The sequence below is a fragment of the Ischnura elegans genome, chromosome 4 (genome assembly GCF_921293095.1).
Source record: "Ischnura elegans chromosome 4, ioIscEleg1.1, whole genome shotgun sequence".
NCBI lineage: Eukaryota > Metazoa > Arthropoda > Insecta > Odonata > Coenagrionidae > Ischnura > Ischnura elegans.
Genome location: NC_060249.1, coordinates 88,766,880 through 88,794,576, shown reverse-complemented (window position 1 = coordinate 88,794,576; position 27,697 = coordinate 88,766,880). Strand labels below are relative to the sequence as shown.

Here is a 27,697-nt window from a genome sequence, read left to right as displayed (position 1 = left end):
AATAAAAATTAGAGATAATTTTTCCAGCAGTGTGGTAGAGAAATAAGTTTATCCTTCGAATATTAAATGACGTTAATAACCGCGTTCAAAGGTCAAATTCAGGTGATAAGATTTTTCACCACGCTCACCTTAGTTTTCAGTATCCTTTTATGGGTTAAAGGCCCGTGCCTTGACGCCTCCCGCCACACGCCTGTCGAGATGGCTGTACGTAGAAACCTTCTTTCAAGTTCCTCTCTGTATGGCTCATTTCCCCACCCATCGGCTCTCCTTCATCACCCTGGTCTCACCGTAACCTCACCCCCGAGGCGTCTCCCGCCGGTGTGACGAAAGGTCGCCCAGTTCGGAAAATTGAGCTCCAGGAGCATTTTAAAAGCGATCGAGAGCCCCTTTGCGTCCATCCCACTCCTCCCCTTTCCTTCGTCTCATTCATCGTCTTTCACCTTCTTCACAGGGCCTAGACAGGCCAACTCGCATGCCTGCGGTCCACCAGGTAGTACATTCTCCCTTGATTTGTAGAGCTGTTTTATCATCTCAGGCAGTGACGTCATGACAAAATTAGCAGCGCAGAAACGCACTTTACTTGACTCTTTTTTACTCTGCGTGTTTTTTAATTACAAGTTATTATTTACATTTTTTTTAATTTGTTTTGGTTACGAATGTATGTATGAGAGGTTTTGAGGCAACAAAATTTATAAAATTGTTATTTGACTATAATGTCTTTTGTTAACCAGTTCCGGTGCGTTCCGGCACCATGACACCACTGACCTCTGGCTAAAATGGTGACCCTAGTAAGAAGAGCAAGTCAAGATAATATGGAAGGTGCTGGGAAAGCTGTAGGGATAATTTCGTATTGATTTTTTTACCTTGTAGAGAAAGCAAAAGCCGGGGAAGATAAGCGAATGTTACCTGGATATGATAAATATATATCCGTTCTCATTTTGCTTATGATTACTAAATATTATTGGCAGTGAAAATTTCTCGGATTTCACATGGTGTAAGGTCCTCCATATCTCCTTACGACATTTCAATGTGCAACTCGTCCACCGTCCTTATGGATTCAGGAATCCAGTGAAGGAGATATTGAAGACCTTTTGGATGCGAGACCCCAGAAATCTTTACTGTCATTGTTCGCCGGGGTATGACGCAGGCGTTTCTCAAATATTATTGGTGTTAGGGTCTACCTGATATAGTTAATTTACGTATTTCCTTAATGATTCAGGTATCCACTGGGGAATCCCAAGAGTTTGTCATTCCTTTTGAATTGATTTGATAAAGATTTCATCTTTTTCTTGGATTTTCCCCATGGCATTCAATGCTGAGTGGGATTTCTGTCATTTGGAATCGAATTGGAAGTCGTGACTCTTTATTACGGTAAACCCAAAATGTGACGTCATGAAATGGTCAGAGCTACTTCATCGTTTAAACAAAGGTAATTACATGTTTTAGGTTAGCTGATGGGAAGTTCTCTCTTTGAATAGCCTATTCTCGGTAAGGTGAAGTCACAATATTTGTTCAGTGTGAATGCAATGCAGTTCCAGCCCCTAGTTGTAGGTTCGATTATAGAGTGGATGAATTATAGAATTTTTTGAGCAGCGATATCTTCACGTTAACCACCTGGAAGAACTATATCAAACCATTATTTATATTAGCATAATTCAATTACCTGACTATGAGAAAAATACGTATATAGGTCTGTGAGATGTGTATATTCCCTCAATATCACAAACCCCTTTATGTGCTGTGAATGTGTAGTAATATGGAAACATTAAAGTACAAAAAATAATAACTAACTTTCCATGGAGAGAGAGGATAGCCTTTCAGTGTAGACTATTTAGATTTTTACCGGTGAAAAGGGCGCAGAAATAAACGAAATGCAGATAATCGTAGACATCGGGTCACGAGGTCTCAATATCAGAAGTATTCTTCAATTTCATTGACCTGGTAGGTGACTCAAGCATGTGACCATCGCTTCGGTGGCTATGATCGACTTTACCATGTGAAAAACGCCAGAGCAATTTGTGTGCTGTACGAAGTATGGGTGTTGGGGGAATGCCGCGCCCATTTCCTCACCTCATCCGATCACTAAAGTTCTTTTATTAAAGTTGCGCGCGACGGGTGGCTGCGGACAGTGGATGCGGAGAGGGTGTTGGTGGTATGAAGGCTCGACTCCTTTCCTCAGTTTTTTTAGTATTTCTTTACCTCTTGGCCACCGTTCGGAAGACAATGAAGCGGAGCGAATCTGGATGCTGAGTCACAGTCGTCCCATCTATGCGGGAGCCGCGTTTGTTTGTCGTCTCTCCGGGGTGAGAATGGCCGGGAATGCGCGGACATTGAATTTCGATTGTTGCTGCCCCCATAACCGGTCGCTCTCTTTGAAAACCTAGGGAGGAAGAAAAAGGTAAACGAAGCGGCGATAACTTGAGAGCACAAAGTATGACCGCGAAGAATAGTGTGACGCGGCCGGTAGCGTTTTATATAATGGGGTCCACGTGAGGACTCTGTTCTTTACTTCAAGAGGATGAGTATGGGTAATCAATTGTCGGGTTATGGTATTCCCCCTCCTCAGGAACTTTTGTGTGGTGTGGTAAAGGCGCACTTATATTCCTTGACTGACTCATTTCAATTTTCAGCCTGAAGCTTAACCAGAGCACTGTTGTTTTGATATATCCATGTTTTTCGGGCAATGCAGCGTCGTCGTATATTGGTCATGATGTTTTATTTCAAATTCCGTCTCTTTTTGAGTCAACAGAAACCGAAGCTTGGTACATGATGAATTGTCTTCTGTTACCACATTTTATTTAGTATGTTTCTTTCGCTTACTGTTGTCGGCCTTCCTGATCCATTATTCGTTTATTTCAATATCGCGAAGAGTAATCTGGTTTGTAACGAAGCATCCGCTGTCAACAATGTAACTGGCGTTGTTTCGTTTATATTCTGTCAAGGATGACTCTAAAAAATAAAAATGTTACTAGAAACAGGCAGCTTTACATGGTCCTACCCGAGTTCTGGAACGAAAATAGACTCTCGGTTGGTTAAATGTTGTATAAAATCAAAAAGCAAAGCGTCAGTTCTTAAATAACCCCTGACCCTAATAGATAGCCAGTGTAACTTTCAACATTTTGTTCGAGGATATAATCAGTGAAAAATTCACAGTACACTACGCAATTGTATTAAAAAAATGATTGCATCTTTGCAATTAATTATCTGGCTTATGACATGTAAGCATGCGTCTAACTCCTTTCTGAATGTTCCTCGAGAAAATATCAACATTAAAAAAAATATATATCGGCGATTCTTGTAAAGTGTATCACGTATCATTCTTTGTAATGCATCTATTATATTGATTTACTCCTCGTTTTATTGATTTGAGATACCAATAGGGGTATTTTGGAAGGTGTCACGCTATTGTGGAATTTCGAGGAAAAATCCTTTTTCTTCTCCCCTTTTACGGGACATTAAGGGTAGGTAAAGAGACGAATTCCTAGGCAATCCATGGTAGGGAAGTTTGTGTAAATAATTGGCCGTAGAATCCCAAGACATTAGCTGTTTTAATTATCCGCCCTCCCTACCCAACGCTTTGGCCCATCAATCTCATTTCTGTTCCGGCAACTCCCCACGAAGTGAACCCCATAGGTAGGCAACACCAACTTAGCTTTCAAACCCTGCCCTCCTCCCAGGAGACAATGTAAGGGGGTCCTTTTCCTGTGTAGCCTTTGCTTGACCGTCTGCGAATAAATGTTATCTGCCCCATTTCTCTCCCCCATTTCTTTCTCTCTCTCTCTTGCCACCTTCCATTTTTCCAGCCCACAATTCTTGGCTCCCCTCGATGTCTCTCTCCAATTGCCCACCTCGATTACTCTCTCTGATCCTTGCACGTATATTTCCCCTCTCCTATTCCTGCTCTTTGCATTTTTTCCGACCTGCTCGTTGGCTGTCATTCCACTGAAACTTGTATTTTCCTTCGTACCAATCTTATCCCAAAGTTTCTTTATCAGTTGTTGTTTTTTCAAACGATTTAAGGAATGCCGGCCTCGGTGGGGGCGGGGTAATGTCTTCGCCTGCCAAGCAAGAGATCACGGGTTCGAGTCCCGCCTGTGTAGGTTTCCCCTGTCCAGGGCATAGTTATTAGTGAACGTTTGCATGTTAAATTTGTTCAATACCCTGATGAAAAATGGCCAATATGAGCTGTATTTGCTGGTTTGAGAATAAAATTAAATAAAAAATAAATAATTTCTCAAGTTCCTTGGGGGCCATCCTGCGAAACGCTGAAAACGCCAATGAAAGTATTTTGTTCGTGAATACAGCAACAATTTTTTAAAACAACAAAATTTGTAGTATCGTATCCCGGCGAATGGTGCTGGTGAAGTCTTCACGGGTGTTCCACCGGATGGGCTGATTTTAGGCCGACGTGAATGGTGCCTACCCATATAGCGGTCAGTTTCGCGCCAAAAATTGTCAGGTTACCTCTGATTGTCTCGCGCTATTTTTTGCCTCTCCTCCTTGAATTTTGTTAGAGGTGGGTTCCAGGCGGCGCTTAAATCGTAGCCTGTGTGAAAATAACTTTAACCGTGGCAGCCAACGAAACGTCGGCCTACAATCAACTCACTTGGTAGAAAACCAGTGAAGACTTCGCCAATATTTTGTTGTGGATTTGGTTTTTACTTGGCGAACTTCACAATATCGTGTGATTTTGTCCAAAATTCTACCCTCCGAACACTTTTGTTGAAACTCGTGGTAGGAATAAAATATCATCCCTTCGTCACCTTGTACTTCACATTCTACTCACTTAGCGATTAAACCCGAAGGTTGGTTTGGGTAGGTGAGGTTAGAGCTCTCACCGGACTAAACCACAGGCTTGTGAAATTCTTTCATTTAGGGCAGTGTAGTCAGTTATTTCTACCTCGCACATCGCATTATGATTTATTAATTTCTTTCCATACCCTTACTCTTTTATATTTTTTCGAAGGAAGGTTTGATCTGAGAATTTTTGGAGCTGATAGCGTCAAAATTTATTGATTTTCGACGTTCGTTAATCTCGACATCCTTCGGAAAGGGCCCTCATGAGGAATGGTCAATTCTTGCTACAGATCCCAGTGTAACCCTCTTCGAGCACCCGGCTACACCTCGATCCAATGGAATGACCGACGGAGGAACTCCCCTGAGCTCTATTCCTTCGTGAGGGAAGGGAGGCTTTTGCGCCCGTTAGGGGGAGGAGGCCGTTAATCGAATCGCAGCTTTGCCATGGAACACGCACTCCTGCGCACGCCCGCACACAGTCCGCAGATCACTCACGCACGCATTCATTGTTAGCGCGTCCGGGAACGTGACTGTGGGGTGCCCCCGTTCTGCACCGGATCCCCCACCCCCTCTTACACCCCTCTCCCACTGCTGACCCCTTCTGGCTAGCCTCTCATCTCTCGGGGTAATTTTTCCCGGGTTTTACTCCGGGAAAAAGCCTCGATGTCCGCCGTGTGACGTTTCATTGGACGTGTTTTCCAACATCCTACAGGGCTGAGGTTAGATGATCATTAAACCGCGAGTTCACTTTACGGAATGGTGAAATGATAGATTTAAAAATAAACTTTTTTCCAGCATTTATATTACAGTATTTATTGAAAAATTATCGGTTACGACATTTTCATGTCATTATCAAGAGGTAAAAGAACCGAGGGTTTTCTTTTTTCCTCTTGATAATGATCTGGATAGGACGAAACAGTTAGTTTTCAATAAAGACTGTAGTGGAAGATAAAAACGTTTATTTTTTAATATCTCATGTGATTAGATGATGTGTTCAGTAATTTTCAGGTGATGCACTAGGAAAAATAACTTAACCCATCTCCTCGCTGTTGATGATTGCCTAAAACAATCGTAAAACCTGCAGTTATCTCCATGATTTTCGGGTCCCCTGCGTCTGGTTGTTTTCAAGATGACATATCCTGACTTAAGCTGACCACATTAACAGATCAGGCCTGAGTGCCGACAGATGGAAATGCCCATCTATAAACACCATCCTCATGGTGGTCAACCATTTCCATCCGTCGGCACTCAGACCCGATCTGATGATATGACGAGCATAGGTCACGAAGCGTCATCTTAAGAACGATTTGACACAGCTAATCTGGAAACCATAAAGAGAATTGCAAACCAGTGCTGCGAAAGCCTCGGGCAGAAATAGTAAAACCTGTTTCGGGATTTATTTTTTCTTCTGACTGTAATTGATTTATGGATTTCTAACCATCGCACACATTCTCTTTTGCCAATTAGATGTTCAACTCTAAATTACTCATATCATTTCAAGCAACTGGGAGGCAATTCCATCCTCCACAAACATGACTCAAATGGGGACTATAGCAATGGCACCAGCAGGCTCTACTAGCCTAGATTTAGATTTTAATTCTTCAATTCTTCAGCGCTTCAATTCTTTATCCGGAAAAAATAAAACCATGGCATTTTCAAGGAAGTGTATCGGCCTGTATGAATTCAAGTATCATCTGAAATCTCCGAGACTAGAGCCATGAATCCAAAATCAGCTGCATTCCTTGATCCTAGAAAAAGTGTGGACAGAAACGAATATTTTCAGATGTTACTTTGTGTATAGTACAGTGCATGATTTGTAGAATCATACGCTTTGTACTTCCTCAGGACTTTTTGATTCGGTGCGAATTTAAAAATCCAGTGAGAGTCATAAGTGTATACTAATAGTCGTAACAGTTATCGGTTGATTCAGGCTTAAGCCATGATTGATGCTCAAAACATCATCAATATATTTTCAAACCTTTTTCACGCCTGAATTAGCGTTCCCCTCTTCTCGGAACCCGGAGGATTCCCTTACATTCTTCCTCATGGACCGTGATCTTGGCAATTTAAACGAGTCCTCATACATATGAATGGGTCACCGCCGCGGGTGTTCAGAACGCAAGGCGATAACCTGAGGTAAAGGTGTACGAAGCGATTAGGTGAGCCAGGGTAGCTCATCGCTACGAGAAGGCGAATTCGATTGGCGGATAATTGGGCATATCTGATTAGAGGAGTCGTCCTCTCACAAGCCGTACTCTGATTGTTACGCGTTTAAATGCAAAGGAACCCCTTTGCTCTCTACTTCTTTTCAAAGTTTTCCCGTATTACCGATCATGCCCGCTGAGCTCTCACAACTCATGTAGTGTTCGAATTTTTTAGGGCTCAACAGGGCGATTCCATATCCATGTCCAATTGACTTCAATAGTTTTCCGATATTCTGGATTGATAATTCTCTGTGAACTGTAATTTACATGTTCTCGTGTTACAGTGCTCATCTACTTATTATCATATTTTTTCATCCTGAATCACTTTTTTTGTGGCTCAATATGTAATGAAATGATTTCAAACATCCAAGAAAGGTGGCTATGTTTTCTTCAAATGTATGAGCAGTTTTCCAGATAGAGTATAATGCAGAGCTTTAGTGAGCGTAATCATCAAGTATCATTTATCGCATTTATATCTCTGTGAACGTATCAATTCGAGTCGATTATGGATGTTATCGTTGATTAGTGTGCTACTCGATCAATTACAACTCGAATATTGTTGTTTCCTTAGTGCTTTTTTCAACCCTTTCACTCATAAGTTTTTTTTATATTTTCTTGATAATTTTGGTCTCACACATTACGACGCATTAGAATTCATCCGGTTGCTCCTTGTTTTTCACCCACAAACTCCATGGAAGAGAGGTTTGATGATCAATGTTCATTAATTATTGACAGAAAGTCGAATGCATTATTAAATATTTAGTTTTAAACTGTTTTATCGTAACGTTCAAAGTACATCATTTTCTTAACCTTGAGATACTTTCTCAGTGACTTATAATGTATTGTATCTACTCCAATTAAAATTCTACATTGAGCCCATTACGCTACGTACTCTTCTCATTCGTACACTATGCTGTATCTGGACCGTATTTATTAAAGCGAATTTTTTTCTATCCTCAAAACGTATATTTTTGGTACATATCTATTTCAACCCTCTCTGACGCGCTTCATCTCAGTAATGGCTTTGTAAATTTCACGTAAGCATTGTAAATGACCGGTTTCGTCGTGGTACGAAATCATCCCACGACATTTTTGTGAAATTTTCAGTCTTAAATTTAAACTGAAGTAATTCCAACAAGTGGCACCTCAAACTATTCATTATGCAGATCAATGACATTTTATAAATATTGAGCTTAGGTTTTATAGTGTTGAAATAAGATTACTCAACCACAAATCGAATTGATCGCGTCCAATAGTTATAAAAATAAATTTACGAGTTTTGTTCGCGCCCTGGAGGGCAGTAAAACCGGCTGCATGCTGACCAAGCCTTTAATATTTAGGAGAACCTCCTTCTAGTCCACGAGTGGTGGACTTCGAGATGATGTAAGCCTTCCCAGCCATCAATCTTGAACGATGCGAGCAGTCTCCCAGCTCCTTACGAGAATAGAGCGAAGTCGACGTCTGTGTTATTGGAATGGGGCTGTACGACGCGTTCATCCAAAGAACACGCGAAGTAGATTTCCCAAGTCGGAGACTTCAGTTTTGCGAACGACAGCGGTCATCAAAGTGTTTAGGTGACACTGGGGGGAAGTCTGTGGCAGTGGGAGGAGGTGGGGGGATGCAATTTATGTGGACCATCTCATTCTAGGGGTCATTCCCTACCAGGGTCATTCCTTTTCCTCCCGCGACAAGTGCTTCTTCCGTCTCCTTTTTTTTCCTGGCGAATGAGGCTACACTTTTATCACCGGTCGCTCCCTTCGTTTCGGGAAAATGCGTATTTTCTTTTTTTTTCACAGGAGAGTTGAAAACTAGGTTTTAATATTTTTTCCCTCATTCCACGCTTTATTCGTGCCTTTTCAGGTCCTAATTCATTGACATTCTCAAATGATTTCCCGAAATGAGACTTGTGCTTTTGCGATCGTTGTTTTAAGGTAACATATGGGTGAATGGGAGAGGTTGAGCCGATTTTTTAAAATAAAATTACCGTCACCAAAGGAGATGCAATAGTATTACGTTAATTTTTCACAAAATTTTCTCAGGGGAATTTTCATAAACTAAATCTAAATTTAAAAAATCCTAGGGCTAGTTGAATGCGTTCCGGTGCGTGAAATGTACTAAGTTATTTTTTCGGCTGTAAATATTTATTTTGTCAGCAGGAAAACGTTTCAAAAGATTAGGGCATGAACAGTTCCCCATTATGTATATTACCCTGCCTTAAGTTTTATAGGTTACTATTTAACGAAAAATCACACAAACAGGTTCACTTTAGGAAAATCATTGAGTTAATCAAAGATTGGAATGTCATGCTAGCTTTGCTATTTTCTATCGAAGACATATTGCTTCCTTTTCTTCTTGCTCTTTATCATACACTCTTCAAACTCTGCGAAAATAATTTGCTATTCACTCACCCCTGCAACCTCTAGTTCTGGATAAGACACGACGAGCAGAAGAATTCATCTAAAAAAAGTGGGTCCGTAATATAAAAAGTATTTATATTTTGTAACTATCAAGGACTTTATTTTATCCTTTTTATTTGTTCAAAATACAGATAAAGGTTTTGAATACCAACAAATCTTAACGATTCGCCGAAAAAAGTGCTCGTGATTTTGAAAACCACCTTATTATCTAAGGAGTAATATGTAATGAAGGCTTTTAGGAAACGACCGCACGCTTATCTTGTATCATTTTTTCTATCTCTCCGCTACGTCATTCCTCTGCTTTGTGTCCCTGTGGTGTAACGGTGTATCTAAAACAAAGAGAAAGCTTCCCAGGAACGTACTGAGATGGGAGCGCAGGGCCGAGGACTTGATTTGGGGAAGGCAGGAAGCCAAGAGTAGGGAATGATTGCAGGTTTGTTGAGGGTGGGACTGAAAGATGGCATAGGAAAAACTTGACCCTCGACGTTTGTCCTTAATGGTGGCCCCAAATAAGGACGCGGAGAATTATTCATTGCCGGGAATTGATTGTGGAAATGGGCAGCCTCCCTCAGGACCAGCTACCCTTTGCAGTGTGTCCTCAAGAGTTTCGCTAGGGGGCATTCAGACTATTTCTGGCTTCTTCCCTAGTTCAGCTGGACCCTCCAACCTTGACCACCCCCTTTCTCAACACCCTCGGGCGTCGTCGGCTACGACGTAACGTGTCTTAACTTGGCGTAATTACGGTGTTGGCTGGCTGGCTTAAATGTACTTGAAGTCGTCACTAGAAGAGAAAAGCACTACTTTTTCCCGAAAGTAGTCCTTAGCAAGCATGATAGAAACGTACATTTACTATTACATGATGTATCGAAATTTCTCTGCAATCCATTTCAGGATGAACTCACAGCAACTCCTCTTGACTCAACTTGGCGTAACTGATAGTGACGAGGATCGGATTGGTGTGGTGGCTAGAGTGTTGGCTTCCCACCGCGTGGGCTCAGGTTTAGCTCCAGGCGGTGGCAGACATTTTTCAGAGACTGTTTAATCCCTACTTGAATATTGTATAGCGGACATTTCAGGTGTAACACTCCGTCCCTGGGATGGGACGTTAAGCCGTGGTCCCCCTGGCGCCTTCCGTTAAGAGCAGGCTAATGCTGACGGCGGGTTTCTCTCCACCCGTATTTACCAACCATTCCCTCATGGCACAAATGACCTCAGTTGTCGGTCGCCTCCTCCAAATACCTACCATACCTGATAAGTGAAAAACTAATCAAAAGCGTATACTGGATCACATCAACTTCAAGTGCTTAAATTGACTTATTGTGGTCACTGGATGAGAAAAGTACAAATTTCTCTTTTTGGTAACCTTTAGTAAGGAAGATAATAATGTCTATCGACTATAAGTTATGGACACGCTATTGCTCGCTGTGGGGGCCCAGATCCTCCCGGCCTTTTCAGGTCATTCTGCCAGTTCCTACAATTTTTGTCTACCGTTTGTTTCTTAAGGATCGTTTTTTCGGTGATATATAATATTCTTAAGTTAAACCATAGGATAGCATACAGTTATTGATTTCCAGGCTTTTTAACTGTTACAAGGTGTGGACTAATGGCTGCCACAATGACTTTCGTGCAATTGACAAGCTTCTCCGCGATGTTCAAATGTTTTTTGAGCCCCAAATGTCCCAAAAAGTAGAGGAAGTTGACAACGCTTTAATAGGTAGAAAATGTTGGGTTTCGACAATTATCGTAGGGTTTCAGACGATTTTAGAGGGGTTCGATTCCTTGACTTTTTGTCATATCTTGTCTCGTTCACCCCAAAAATTTGTATGAGTCAGTGTCACTGGTCGGAGTTGAGTTTTGTATTATTTAAATGTCGAAAGATTTTAAATGTCGATGAAAACATTGATATGCTGTCTGAAATGTGAATGTTGGAGCATTTCACTTACTATTATACATTTGGTTGATATTTACGCTGACTATTAACGCTGGTTGAGATTTATCTGGCGAAGTTACGCCAAGTTAAGTTTTTGTGAACGGGGTGCTTCAATCCTCTTTCCTTCGCCTTTCCAATTTCCTCTTAACCTCCCTCCCCTCCCCCCCTCCCCCGCCACCTTCCCTGCCAATACGGCGGCTGAGCCCGTTGCTTCATTTGCCGTTTCTCACGTTTATATCTCCCGGGGGAGTTCTGGGCGACGTCCGACACTTCCTCTCCCCTCTCTCTGATATTTTCTGGGGGGGCAAGACGCACGCCGGACCCCCCATCCACCTCTCTGACGCCGTGGTCCAAAGGGGAGAGCACTCTTAAGTGTCGGATCGAGTATTTAAAGGAGGGCTCAAGTGGACGTTAAGTGCGGACCGATCTCTGATGGTCCGGGGAGCGTTATGGCGGAGTGTTTGGTCACGCTGCGTAGCCCGGGTAATGACTCGTGTTGTTTCTCGTGGCTCGTCGTGGTCCAGGCTTCGGGACGCGGTTCTCTCTGCCGTTTCGGGAAATATCTTGGGTTGAATGAAGACATGCAATCTTTGTAAATTTTCAGTTTTTTTTTTGGTGCGACGCGTTTCGACACTATGGCGTCATTTTCGACCCATTTTGACGCCTTAGCGTCGAATCGTACCAATTAAAAAATCTGTTAATATTTACAATTGTGGTATATATTCATTCAGCATGAATTTTCACCAAGCGACAGCCGAATCAATCGATATGTTGGGTTCTTTATTTTTCATTCTTTTCGTATTTGCAGTTGTAGTAATCATGATTATTTTTTAGAATGATTATCCGAAACGAAAAATATTTTACAAATTTATTCAGTCTTGACTGCTCTGTCTTCTTCTGCGGTCGACTAGTCTATTCCCGTCATATTCAACCTCTTAGAAGGTACCTGAGGTAGGTTCTTACATGTATCTCCCCCTACAGTTCACTATCTACGGATGCATACCACAGTTTACGTTTTTACTTATATAATTTTTTGTTTTTGCATCATCGATGCAATGCCGCAATAGACCATTGAGTTTAAAAGTGATAGGGTGACCTCAACACTAAACCTGTGCGTAAACGTGCCATTAGTTTTCGAGAGACTTGGACAGCTTGGCATCCATCGCATTTTTTATCAAAGGAATTTATAGCCTTCAGTTGACCATGCATGTATTTTTTCCTTATGTATATTATTTGCATGCTTCACGTCAGTCAACAAATATGTAGTTTCTGAACAATTTGAAGGGTACGTTTTTTACCCTGCATATCTACGATACACTTGCATGCCTACTATGTGCCTAATATATATTTTCACATCAATATAGGTGTAATTATGCTCTTTTAGCAGTCGATAACCGCATGCATTTGTGTATGTCCTTACGTTCCTCAGGTTCTTTCCTGCAAAGGTTACTCACTGCGCTACGTTCTCTGTATGCCCCCATTTATTTCTGTTAAGTTCTCCTACTGGTCTTATGAACGCAGTTTGTTCGGGTAACGAAGACCCCATGTTTATCATCGAAATTATGCTAATCATCAGCGATGCAATGATAATTAACTAATGGTATTTGAAATAACTCCATGCAATAAAGGAAATTTTTACGATAAAACTAAGTAGTTGAAATTGCAAAATGTTGTGCATTACTTGTTGAGGAAAGAAGGGGAAAACGATGAAAACCCCTCGTGTTAAAGAACTTGGCCTAAAACGTTCCTGGAAATGAACAATAAGTCGTTTCTTGATCTATCAGCTTGCATTTTTGGTTTTTAATCCGTTTTAGACCCAGGGAAGACGCATTGATTTACTGAAGCCATACAGTGTAAGCCGAAAATCGTTCATCGATGAGCATCGGGCGAACAAAGTGGAGTAGATTCCCTGCTCGGCCAAGTCTCTCATCTAGTGACTCGGGCGGGATATAATCTCGAACGAAGAATATATTTGTGTAATACACTTTGTACCTTTTACTTTCCACTGCCTTTATCAACGGCAATGCCTTCATATTGAATATTCTCTCAATTAATGGTCATCGTAATACGTAGAATTTTGAATTGATAGTTTATAAATTACGTCGTTTTTTATTTCTATGGTTTTTATTCGCTTCCACCAGTTTCAACATCAAATCGGTCAAGAAAGCGTGTAAATTCAGTCATTAATCAATAAGTATGCATTTATATGCCAATTTATTTATTTAAATATATTTTATACTCGGGACGTTGATGAAAAATCGTCGCTACGAAGTGACGAAAAATGACAGAAACCATAGGTCGAAAATTCAAGAGACGAAATTTACGACTGTGACACACTGATCGAGTGCATTCATTTCGCGATGATTTGCGTTTTTCCGAATAGGTTCTCTTTTTTTCTGATGGACTCCCTTGATCTAACGCTTCTTCCTTCCTCCCAACAGCATCTTGGAGCTGCGGAAGGAGAAGTCGAGGGACGCGGCGAGGTCGCGGCGCGGCAAGGAGAACTTCGAGTTCTACGAGCTGGCCAAGATGCTTCCCCTGCCCGCGGCCATCACGTCGCAATTGGACAAGGCGTCCATCATCCGGCTCACCATCTCCTACCTCAAGCTGCGCGACTTCTCGGGCCACGGCGACCCTCCGTGGACCAGGGACGCCCCCAACTCGCCATCCTCGGCCGCTGCACTTAAAGGTATCAAAGGTAAGCCCATTGGGGCTCACCTACATTCACTTCACCACGAAATTTTATTATAATCTAGTGTGTTATTCCCGTGTTCAATGGTTTTGTATTTCTTTTTTGCAGTCCTGTGCATGTTTAATCGTCCGTTGCATTTTTCTGTCAGTCGCATCAGATTTTGGAACACAATTTTTCGCGCGGCGTCTCACAGACGCCGTTTGGTAATGGCTAAATAAAATACATTCCCCTAGGTATAACCGTTTTAACAGCAAAAAAAATTTCATATAATATTTAATTTCATGCATTGGCGTCAATTATATGCATAATGATGATGGAGGTATTCGAATTAATAAAATAATAAATACAGGTTTTTTTACATCAATAATAGTTTCATTCATGTGATATATATTGATTACATTCATAAATGTGAAGGTAAAAATGGCGTACCCCAAATTTTATGCTTTAAATAGTTGTTCATAATGTTTGTTAAAGTTATTAAACAGATTTAGAAACTTTGCAATGAATATCGCGAAGGAATTAGCATATAACGTATTGTACCTCAAGTCGTCGCGTGGCGTCTACCAGACGCCAAAAGCAGCAAAATACTTGTATCAAATCCAGAAGGAAGCTTTTAGTTGTAAACTAAACTATTATAATATTATAAATAGGACGAGGAAAACGGTGCTGTGGTAGATGGTAATAGCCAGAAATCAGAGGGTAAAAATGCGGCCTGACTGGGACCCGAACCACATTTTAGCCCCTGATTTCTGGCTTTTTCCATCTACCACAGCACCGTTCCTCGTCCTTTTTCTATTTCGTTTTCCAATCCCTTCCTTTCTTTACCTGTGAATTTATTTGTATGTTTGCGCTTGAGGCGTAATGTGAATGAATGAAGTAGTAAACTATTATAAATATTAAAAAACCCGCAATACGAATGCGGTCTGACTAATCATTACTAAGAAGCCATTTCGGATTGACAGTTCGATAACACTTCATATTCTGTTCGGTACATCTTTTATGGAGACTATGATGTTGTGGAATAGTTCATCGTTTTTCCTATACAAAAAACCATTATATTTTTGACGATGGTTCAAAGTTTTTGATCTGGTGCATGGACTTTCATAACATACTTGTACGTAGTTAACGGCAATGTAGGACATAAGATATTCTACGGTAGACGAAATGTATCAATTTATACGATAACGGTAGCTTTTTTCCAGCCACCATTCATGCTCGAAACAAATATGAAAAGTTTAAAACGGAAATAAATTTCGACTTCGATGTTTTTTGTTTGTTCTTAGTGAGGCTGCAACGCAAAGTAACTATATAAATAACGAAAATAAAATATATAAAATAGGCTGCTAAAATTTGCCAAGGGTTGAATTAATTTCTCGTGAAACCTTCCGTGGAAATATAGTTATTAAATGTCTCAATTTGTTCATGATACCTTAAAATGTAGTCCTACGTAATTAAGTATCTTTCTGGGATCACTCACGCTCGGCTTCAATTAGTCGCTTAAAAACCATGCCAATAAATGTAAAAAAATATTTTTTATCGCGGTTAAATGCATAAAATAACGAGTAATTTATGGGCGTTGGCGGAGAGCATATGCTAGATGAGATATGAATTGAAGTAGATGAATCGCCGGGTGGAATTGAAGTCGACCTCTTGTACCTAAACTCCCCTTCTTCCCCATCTGGTTCGCCACCGCGGCGATAAGCATCTGCAGAGGGGTTTTCGAATTCGATTTCCCGGGGCGTTATGAACTAATTGACGCCCAATCAGTGAAACATAACTCCCTCCCGGAAAATAATATTCATTTGCGGAGAAATCGGATATGCTCTTCCCACCTCTTCTCCACCTCCTCTTGCGAAAGTTTCTCCCCCAGGCAATCACACCACGTACCTCACTCACTATTGAACCTTCCCTCCGCCCTGCCTACTCGTCCTACCCTCCTGCCACAGTTACCCTTAATTTCTTGAACAAAGTCGGGAGTGAGGCGAATTTCCATAAACCCTGATTTTCCTCTCCACCCCTCCCGGCGGGGTGCAGTGCTTTTCCCTGGTAACCCTGAACGGGAGAGGCGACGACCATCTCCAGTGTCTTCAACTAGGCCTGGGCCGTATTGAAATCTCAATATCGGAGTGCTATAATAAAGAAGATTGATTATTGGTTATTATAATAATTAATATTTAAACGATATCCATCGTCTTATCGAGACCCGAAAAAAATCACCGTAAAATACTGTGTAATTGATCTCCCAAAGAGAAAACTTTTCAGGATATAATACCACGTTATATATCATACATTTATTACATTCGGCTGCATTTTTTTATTCAATGATTGCATATGACGATATTACATCATTATATTTTTCGTGGAATTTTTATCGGGAGCGATAGGTCGATTTTTGTTATTGGACGCTATATTACGATATTCATTCGACAGCCATTCATAACTAATGGTCAAAACTACAGATTGTCAGACGTTTTCCAGATATATTTGATTACCGTGATAGTATTTTGCGATATTTCAGCACGAAGCCCTAGCCTACCTATGCCCTCCCAGTTGCAGGCCACCTCACCACCACTGAATAAGGTCTCCAACAAACAAGACCCCCTTCCTTCTTTCGGTTCGCGGGTGCTCGTCAAACCCTGTTAACGCGGCTGTGAACCCGAAATCCTCCCTTCCCACCCTTAACTCGCTCTCACTAAACCCCCCCCTTCGACAATGAAATTACCCGTGATTCGTTATTAAGGGTTTTGAGCGCAGAGAAGTGCGGTGGAGGGTCTCTGCCGGTTACTACAGGAGTAAGGGGAACTTTTTTGGGGTTGTACATACACGGGGATCCCAGGGAGGGGGCTTTGTGGTGTCATTGAGCAATTATTCCGGACAGTGAAGGGGTCTAAGGGGTTGCTGCTTGGGGGTGGGCGTTGTGTGTGTTGAAAAGGGGGTGGTTCATCCAGGGGGAGGGGGCGGGACGTGTGAGGTGCGAGGGGTTCGTGTTCGGACGGCGTGGAGATAGGGAGTGTTTCGTGGGCGTTTTAAGTCCTTTCATGCGCCGTGGACGAGTCCAGCGAAGCCGCGTTGCCGGCCACGTAACTGAGCCCACCAATTAGGTGGTGCTTGTGCCCGTGGAGTTGCCCATAAGTGCTAATAAATATTGGATCTACCGCTGTACCTCCACGACTCTTATGCCGGCCAAATTGCTCGTTCATGTATTATTTCTGTGTTATATTTCATTTTACCTAGATGGCATCAAAGTTCATTTCTATAAATGGAGTATATCAACAACTTATTTTATTTTCATAAGAATTGAAATAAATGAATTTTACCAGAAATTTAGGTGATTCAATCGTATATATTCATGCAGAGTAACAAAAATGAACCTCAATTTAAGTTGACATGTTTTATTACATTTTCAATATCATTTGCCTGTAAAATGACAATTATTTAGTTGACTATACACTTTTTATATTTATTTTTCATTTTCAAACTAGAAAACAATCTCAAATATTTGATCGTTAGTTTAGCAATATGTATTTCGATCATCTTACCGGAATAGGCATTTTGACATTACTGCATTTCAGTGTGATTTAAGACTTAAAATAGATGTGGCTTTAGTTATAATCCGCTGTATTATCATTATAAAATTGAGTTTTCTATTAACATACCCATGTGAAGCTGTTTGAAGCGTAGCATATCAACGGTGATTTAATTTTGTCAGTAGATTATAAGTTATTTGAAATCATCTATATAAAATGTCGAATAAAATATTATTCAGGGTGTCTCTTCACAGTAAAATCAAAACGAAAGCTAAAGTAATTAACTTAATTTAAAATAGTTACCTATGTCATCGCTGACGCTGGAGATATTCCATTTATTCCTTGTTATTACAGTTCAATGTACTTTTTCTGTGAAAATGCTGAATCCCTGCGTAATTGTCGTCCATCGATGTTTCTTCTGAGAAAAATTTGATTTCAGCAGTAGTCTTGCTTTTTTCCTCTGCGTCATGTACAGCAAAACTGATTCATGTGTGAAAGAAAGCATTTAATACGGTGAAATGGATGAGTCGATGTAGTTCTCAGAATATTTATTTTGCAGTGCGTCTTCCTATCATTGCATTGACATCAGTTTGTTCTGAACCCTGAAGTGAAGAAAAATCTTTAAAAACTTGCACGCAGCTCTTTAAATAGATTTCGTCTCCAGAAAATAAACTGGAGGATAAACTGTTTTTTTTCCTTTTGGCTTGCGTTGCTTTCCGTGAAACATCTCTTGGTTACTCGGAAACTGGGGAGTCCTGCATTCATTAGCCGAGCCCCTGTCCCTTGGTTATTTGGTATTCTCCGTACATTGCAAGCAATTCCTCGCACACAGGAACAATTTGAGACCGTTCCAATGCACTGCCATCTGCGGTGGATGCGAAAAAATTGCTTCCTGCGCTTTATGAGCATACGTGTCAACAACTGTCAGCTCACCCGCTGAACGCCATTGGAATGTCAATTGTAATCCTGTCTTCTAGGAATAGGAAGCGCGCATATTCATATCATGAGCGTCTACAACATGGAGCGTCGTCGTTTGTTTTGAAACCTCACCGTGGTGAAGACGTGATTGATTGGCGCTTCAATCGGGTGGTCATCCGAGGCTTAACTCCTAGGCGCCTATGTGACTCATCTCCCCATTTGAATACAATTTCTCTTCATCGATAATAATAGGATCATTATCGTATGTGACTAGATGGAACCCTTAACAATGCCAGGAAGTGAAGCGTGCGTTTTTTATCGCGTAAATGGTTGGCAGCGATGCAGCCTGATAATTCAGTAGTGTAACCGAAGTAATTTGTTGGAATGCAGTTGCGTCCTGAGAAATATCTACTTCGATAAATTGTTTTTGAGTCGTTCCGCATAGCATAATCCCTTGTGATGAAAACTGACCTCGACCGAGACTTTTTGAAAAAAATTGCTATATTGCAATAGTGCAGATCGATAGTGGACAAGTTCAATATATGAAAGTTCATTTATGGTAATAATTCAAATATCTATGGTAATTTTCCACAGTTTTAATTTTAACTTTCTCAACCGGTTTTTAATTCTTGCAAAGAAAGCTATTTGAATTATTATTAATACAATAGTGGGTCTACTACGAACCTCTCCTCATGTAGCAGCATAATTTCTTAACATGCTGAATAATACAATTCAAGGTATGGATTAAAAATCTAGAATGTGCCATGGTAAAAATAAATCATTAAGAGGTTGATACTGTATAATATCACGAGATACATAGTTAATTTGTATTTGAATTATGTCAGGAACCTTTGTCATAATTACATTCTAGGAATCTATAGAAGAAATGGCATTTTCACCTACATATGGTTCTTTATTAACTTTGGCATACTACTTTCATGGGACATGTCTCTTAACTTCCTCCAGGAACAGATACCTTTATTTGCTCGGGAGTGTTTATTATTCAAGCTACGGACTCAGGTACCAGTAAATAATTAATGAGTGGATGAGCCCCTTGTTTTCAATAGCGACACAGACGATGGCTCACGTTTTGATTTTAGTTTCGAAGAAATTGAAACTATTGCTGAATGCATGGGGAACAAGTGGAATTTTTTCGTCTTTGAATATACGTCATTAAGAAACTGCAAAAGAATTTCGGGTATATAGCTTGCGCTGCCACGGCAGATAAATTAGTGGACAGAGTTGCTAAGAAAATTTGCCTTGAGGTAGACCAAAGACCCTCTATATTTAAGGTATGCTATATGAATAAATCTTCCACAAATTCGCTACTTAATTTTTTCTGATCCACATACTTGAAAATCTATAAGTTCAAATACGCTGAAAATATCGTATCTTAAAGAAGACACCTCAATCCAATTTTTTTAATATCTGCTCGACGGTATTCCTACAAGCGTTATGTGAGACATATTCAATTAGAACAAAAGAAACCTTAGCGACCAAATACAAATAAACCTGCGAATGATGAAACATTTTTAGATTTCCATACCATTTATTGCACCGAACGGTCTCGATTTTATGCGCTAATAATCGTAATGCATGAAAGCGATCATCTTGATGCATTGCGCGTAAAAATACTAAGTGTAAGTTTTATTATTCAGCATGCCTTCAAGTATTGTCTAATGATGTTTAATTATTTTTTAAATTAGGAAATCGGTGGTACATTGTCTGAGAAGAGCTACCTGTACCTACTCTTTGGTATATTCCGTATATTTTCTTGCTCTACGAGCTCTTGTATAAGACCCGCAATTGATTTTTTGGGCAATAGATTAAGGAGAAAAATAATGTCAAAATAATTGGTGTTAGATAAAGGGTGTTATTATATTATTAAACAATGACATTCACATTATTGTGATGGTCTCTGTGTTCTCTCGAAAATGGTGGAAAAAATGACGATTTCAAATAAAAAAAATATTTCTCGTCATGCGCTCGATGCTTCTGTGTCTCCTATCAATATCATCAAAAATGGAATCAGTCGTGAGACCTGTGAATCCATGTATATGAGGCACTCCCTTTATTTAGCACCGCTAAGGCAAAATAAGCGCGTGTGGTACATGGAGTGCGGTATTTATGGAGTGGGCTTTATTTATCGGACTATTTCTCTGAGAGAGCAGATAATAGCGGAATGCTACGGAACTGGAGGAATATATTTGCTTATAGCATATCTTGTTTACGGGGTCGCTCTCAGGTCCTATCCTGAAGCAAATATTCATAGAAACTCGGTCCAGTAATTTCTCTTCGTTAGCAGCGTACGCTTTATACCAGTCATTCTTTTGCAGCTTATTAATTATGTATTCGTATGCACACAAAATATTTTTTTCTTTCAGAAATTAATGGTTCCGCAAGACTAATGATCTCCATAAAAATGTTGTTCGGTGTTATTCGGTCGGTGAAAGAGTTTCGTGGGTTGCTCATTGAGGATGAGTGGGGCTTTCACTTCCTCCCACTGCATATCGATCTGGGAACGTGCTAGTGCCAGCCACACTCTTTCCCTCCTCCTCCGCCCTGACCCTCTTGTGTCTTCGCGGCCGACCCACATCAGCTGCCCGCACGCCATTTTTGCTCCTTCCCTCCCGGCCGGAGATTCCGGCACGCCCGGCGGCGAAGCGATAGGAGGCCGTGACGGAATTCCGCCCCCGCCGCGTGTCAAAGAGTAGACCGTTCCTTCCGTGCTTCAGCGCGCCGCTACACGCTCGAGAATACTCTAAGACTGTTCACTGCCTTAGGAAAAATTGGGTGACTCGGCCAACAAGTGCGCTGTTTGGTGGCAAGAATCATGAGGGTTCAAGGTGAACCCTCTTAAGGATACAACACACCGGGGCCGGGACCCAAGGCCGAGACTTATACGCCCGATCACCCGGGGAGGGGCTGGAGAGGAAGGAAAAAGGATAGAGGCGCCGCCGCGATGGGAGCCCGCCGACGCCTCTGGGAAAGGATAGGAGCGGAAGGGAGGGACGGGGAAAACACGCCCACTAAATAGCGAAACCAAGCATACGCAATTAATTTTCTACCAATTCTAGTAGATTTTCCTATGAGGAAGAAAAATCTATCGATCGAATCGGTAGATGCTGTTTGGTGGCAGTGCATTCGAGTTCAGGGTCAACTGCAATGCAATCTCGGTAATCCAACACATATGCAGCCATGGCTTTGCAGGATAATGGCAAACGCCGGATTATTGAAAAAAAAAACACATTACTCAAAAATATTTTAAGGTATAATTTTGCAATTAAATAGACATTGTGACGCCTACTCTCCCTACTGTTTTTGGTGTGAGTCCAGGTACATACATTCATAAAAACAAAATAAATACGTTCTGCGCATTGAAAAATCTTGCATTTAAAACTGACGAAATCATATTAGCCAGCCCTGCACGCCAGATTACTGGACGTGTCGGATTACCGCAAGGTCAGATTAAAGAGATTTTAATGTACTGGCTCTCATGAACCGGAAATAGCCCTTTCGAAACAAGCAAGAGATATTCTTGTTCTATCGGTGCCTTGTCTTCAGGTACTTACAGCTGAACATTTACTTTTATTTGAAAAATTGTGCATAATGCAGTTATATTATTAAGAACTATGCATATGAATGATTGAAGTTACCATTAGGTCGAAATGTGAATTATTCTAGTATTAAATGTTCCAAATCATTTGAAACACAATAAAAACTACTTATTATTCACAGGATTGATAAGTAGGTAATGTCTATAGCCTTGGGTATGGCTAATATTGCTGTAGATAGTGTTGGAAAAAAACCTTCTAATTGTTGGTAATACGGATTTTACGCGTGAAACGTCTGGTGGAGATCCTATTCTCGAAAGAGGGAGTAGTAGCCGGGACAGAAGAGAGCTTTCTTAGCCGAAGGGACCCGGGTCAAAATCTCGGGTGAGGTGACGAGTATTACATTAGAGGATTCTCAAGTCCGCCGCAAGAATTGTTTTCGCTCCATGCGCATTAAAATTAAATTTCATAATCGTCGCTCGCGGCGCTGTCAGTCATCGATATCCACTTTCTACGAGGAAATACATGGCAGTAATACGTAACTGAGTCAATAAATCATATAAACCACCCATTCAACGGATGCCAGACGATTGTCAACTAAAAAATGGTACTTCCATAACGGCTAATGACGACTGCCACACCGAACGGGATATCGCTGACTAGTGGCGCCGCCGAATAAAATGCGCGCGGAACGGCAAACGATGGAACGCTTACCCGCCATGTTCTTGGGCCTCCAGTCCACTTGAGCAGTCCATTGAGTCCACTTGGCTGAGGCTTTTAACATACCGATCCTTCCATCCATCCTGCTCTTCCTCGGTGCGGCACCCCTTGCCCTCGGCGGATGCATCTTGTGTTGCCGCTTTCCGGATCCCATTCGGAGTCCCCGGCAGTCTAGCCCGCCACGAGGTTTCCTCCGCTCTTTTTGCTCCGATGTCTCGTGGCTCGTTCAACGGTCGAATGCGTCGTTCGGAGTCGGACTAGAATCGATAAGCCGAAGCAGAAATGTGCCCCGATCATTGAACATTGCATCCACGCGCTAGGTCTGAGGGACGAAGGCAACTCGAGATTCCGGTGGGAATTCAGTTAAAACAAGTATTTTTGCTAGAAAAATATTTCTCCATGTTCGTTCATTATTTTACAAATGAGCGTTTTAGAACCAGCGTTTCCTCTTTTTATAAATGACCTTTAAAAATTAATATGTAAGTAAATAATATTTTTTTCACACTATAAGTTACATAAAGAGAATGATGCGTCCATGCAAGGCATAAAATAGGCAAAATAGATATTTACATAAAGAGTCTCGTAACATAAAACTAGATTTTTAATTCATAATACAGGGAAATCCAATGCCAGTAGTATCTATATACTCCTATCCACCCAATGAAAGATGAATGGAAAGAATTAATTAGTGTTTTATATTGGGTTGTTAATACTACCTAATTTGATAGATAACGTAATGATATCAACGACATATAGATAAATACACTCCAAGGAGAGACACGACCAATAAATTCAGCGGACGAAATATTTCCTGTTACGAACTTTTTTCTGGTTGACGTAAATTAAACTACATCAAACGATGGGTGGATGGATTCGGTGTATGATCTGAGCTGATTATGTGCCCCCTTTTCAAATTTCATAATTTGCAGCTTTTGTTTCCACTCGTACAATATACCATCAGTGGCGTAACTCTACGCCTAGTTTGTTCACGAAACAAATTTTTGGAACATTTACTTTCACTGATTAACTTAAAACTGATTCCTCGTGGGGTAATGATGCCAAAATGCCGAAGAAATTTGCTATCCTCCTTAAGAAGATGGTGATTTTTGACGTTTCTACATCTACATCTGCATACTACCCTGCAAGCTGCGTAAAAGGCGTGTGCCCGGGGATATTGGGACACCAGCCGTTTACACATAAAAAGGAAGTGCACTATGGAAATTACGACTAGCATTTGTTTAAGTTCTTTAAGGCTCTGGGGAAAAACGAATTCCCATACCTATCCCTTCGGCAAAACATCTCTCTTAATTTATCGCTTCTTTTGGACCTGGATATATAGTGATGGGTCTAATACTATGTTCTCCGTGTCGCTCTTAAAGATATCTCAATTGCTCAAGCAATCTAAGACTTGCGCGCAGCCTCCAAGTCTCGTTAGGATTTTTAAGATTTTGACGATAGTTTAAGGCTAAATATTTTATGAATTTTCAAAGTATCACTAAGTTTCATACGAAATTGTATCCTCCGAAAATTTACCCATCTCTAAAACTGAACTCAGTCGACTGCTTGGATAACAGCAATACCACTCTCCCCTCCAAGGTTTCCTCGCATCTCTGAGCTCCTCCTCCTCTCGGAGCGAGCGGCACAGGAGGAGCGGGAGGGTGCAAGGAGATGCCTACCTCCCGCACCGGGTGCGCCGGCGCAGGAGCTAACCCTACCCGCGCCCCACCCCTCCGGATGGCGCGGCGCCTGGCCATTTGGCAGGCGCCTCACGTCCCGCCTCTGTTTTTCCACCCGAAACTCGCGCACGAGTTGAGACCCCCTTCCCCACCCTAAAACCCCCTGTGAGAGAGGTTGCTGTAGCCGCACCTCCCCAACTCACCCTCCCCGCCCACTTCTCTCTCCTACCCCTTTGCAATTTCCTTCCTTTTCAGCGGGGCTCTCATCTGCAGATTCCCTGCCTTCTCAACCTCCTGTGTTGCCATCCGTCGTCCCAGTATACTCTATCCGTCCCGGTCTTTTCATCTTTCTCCCGCGAGGAAAGAGTGAGGAATTGCCTACCCTACTTTCAACGGTCCTTTTTGTGCGTGTTTACTTCCTTGTCATAGATATTTGAGTTTAGTGCCAGGAGACATAATTTTGTTTCAAAATTAGCCTCCCAGTAAACTTACTTCATCTATTCCAGGCCTTTCATTTTTATCGCGACTACATTGTGAAGTATTTTTAACTCTACATCCTGCAAACATTCACGCTTTTTTACCTACATTTCATTAACACTTGGATCAATGGCTTTTATAGATAATCTATCTTTGTAGATTACTCGGCAAATGCAATGTTCGGCAAGTTAATTTTGAATAACGGCACCTTATGATAAATTTTATTTTTAAATTTTTATATATAATATAATAATAATATTTAAAATTTAAAATTTAAGAAATAAAGGTAAGTTTGTAAAAAAATAAGGGATTCCGGTAGTACTTGTTATAGCGTAATTCATTGTAGTTATTCAGATTACGGCGCGGCGATTCATATGCTAATAAAATATTTTCTTCATTTTCCTCATTTCGGAGGGAACGGCTCTGGCCTTTTTTTTTTGAATGATCACTCTCACTCACTTAGTAATTCAACTCGAAAGTTGGTTTAACTGCGTGGGGCTTAAGCCAATGCTAAAGCTTGCTACGTTTTAGCTCATCCCGCACTATGCCACTGGCGTGTGAACTTCACATATTAAGGGTAGGGGTACCAGTTCCTTTCTCTGGGCCATCTCGTTCTTCGAGAATTTGATTCGGGGTGTCCGAAGGCATCACCGGGATTTGAAGCCTCGATCAGCTGCCAAATGCGCCACTCATTAGGCCACTACGCTCCCCCAATATATGGCTAGCTCTCTCTCTATCCTCCTGATTTTGAAATGTCTTACCCTTTCAGAGGTGCTCTTGACTGCAGTATTTGCAATCTGAAACTCCTCTGCTGCTATCCTCAATCCCCAAGCATTTCCTACCTTACAGTCTTCCATACTTCTCACAAGAACAAGAGGACCCTTACCTTTCTGCTACGACCACATATTTCTATTTTAATTTTGAATTTTTTCGTGCTGAAATAGCCTCTGGATTAATTGTAAAACTTCGGAATCACATGATTGCATCGACATCTTATCATTCTGTTATATTCTACCGCGTGCTATGCGTAGAGTTGCTTTCCCAAAAAAGAGAACAAACGTGAGCATCTAGGGAATATTACAGGAATATTCGGAAATTCTTCTGATTTACTTATGGATGGCGGTGGAAGTTCCTTTCTCTCGCAATCCTTGGGTGACGTGAATTTTACTTACTGCGGCTATTACCAAAACTGTGTACGTGTTGCGTCGTTACAGGAAATAAACCTCATGTGCGTATTTTAAGGATAGTGACACGTTTCAATCGAATCCTGGCTTAAATATTAAGGATGATTCCATTTTCCAGCTGGAAAAAATATCGCTATTTACAAAAGTATACTTCCAGTATGACTTATCAAATCGATGTTTAAATTTGCTTTAAAAATTAATTCATTTTTTCATAAGAAATTAACTTAAATGGCAGTTCCTTCCATGATATGATAGCTGCTTATGTTTTTTACTTTTAGACTCGCAATAGAGGAGTTCTCTCCAGTCAAAAAAGTTAATTAATTCACCAAAGAACCGTGTCCTCCTCAGATAAATTTGCTTGCTTAGGGGAAAAGAACTGAGGTGATATCGTATCATGACCGACTGCTCAGTCATGTGGATAACTAATGCATTAGGGATTACTGAAAAAAACCTGGATTTTTACCCTTAACCTACTTAAGATCGAGGTAATAGAATTAGACGAGGAAAAATGCTATGGAGATTCATTCAAAGTCGTCCGAAATCCAATTCCGCGCGATATTTACGTCAAGCGATACTGGGACTGTACCCTCTCAACCAAGCCAACTCCCACTCTGCTTACAATCACAAAAGCCCAAACCCTCTCTCCCTTCACAAAACGTTAACAATACGCAATTAGCCGAGTTTATTCCACTCCCCACTTCCACGGTGTACGCTCACCCTCCCCTTCAACCCCCTGTGCTCATTTTCCCCTTTTCCCTTACTATTCAACGGAATCCCATCCGAAGCGACCCGTCCACAACCAGCCACCCTTCCTAGCTCCTAGTCTTTTTAATGCCCCACTCCCTGATCCATACCCTTCTGTCGCTAAATGCATCCAAACCCCCATATTCAGGATGGTGGCCACTGTTATCAGCGGCAGTGTAGATTTATGCGTCTAACCGCGTTTGTAATAGTTGCAAAACTTTGTATTTTCTATTTATTGAAATAAAATAATGCCTATGTTTATTACATAGCAATTTCTCCTTCAGCCTCTTCTATTTTCACTTCAACAATCCCTCAATTTGCACTTTATGCCAACAAAGCCTAGTAATAAAAATGTCAATATTAATAAACCTTTTTACCGAATAAACTTTTCGTTAAATTAGCCAATAAGATGAAATTATAGCTAATCGTAAATAACTCAAGGTAAACATCGAGCGTAAAAAAAACATAACGTGAATTAATGCCTATGATGGGATGGGTGAATCGGTGTCCACAGTACAGTTTTTCTCTAGGATAGTGGTGTGTTGACGACTAGTTTCAATTAGTTTCAAGTTTATTATTTATTTAGCCATATAATTAATTTAAAACGTTATACCGTATTTTACTTCTGCTCCAACCTCACTTATTTTACCCTACAGTTTTTTTCCTATATCACTTTTCATGTATTTTTTGTTTTTGAACGCTCTGTGTAAACTTACCTTCACTCTTGATCATCCATGGGAAACGTATCGGATTTTCAAAGCTTGTTTTCCTGGCGAGTATATCGTGATTGATTTCTCTGGCGTTTCCATGGAAAGGCAGTTGTTGGCAATCAGCTGACGTTTCGAAGGTATTTTTGC

The 27,697-nt window shown here is 41.0% G+C and overlaps 1 protein-coding gene across 1 annotated transcript in view; it reads left to right on the top strand.

Moving 5' to 3' along the window:
- The window catches only part of LOC124157750 (protein trachealess-like), a 712,144-nt gene that overhangs the window by 559,398 nt on the left and 125,049 nt on the right, over positions 1 to 27,697 (top strand). The window contains exon 4 of the mRNA XM_046532749.1: positions 13,790 to 14,037. Within this exon, the coding sequence (XP_046388705.1) occupies positions 13,790 to 14,037 (248 nt within the window). The remainder of the gene's footprint in view (positions 1 to 13,789; positions 14,038 to 27,697) is intronic.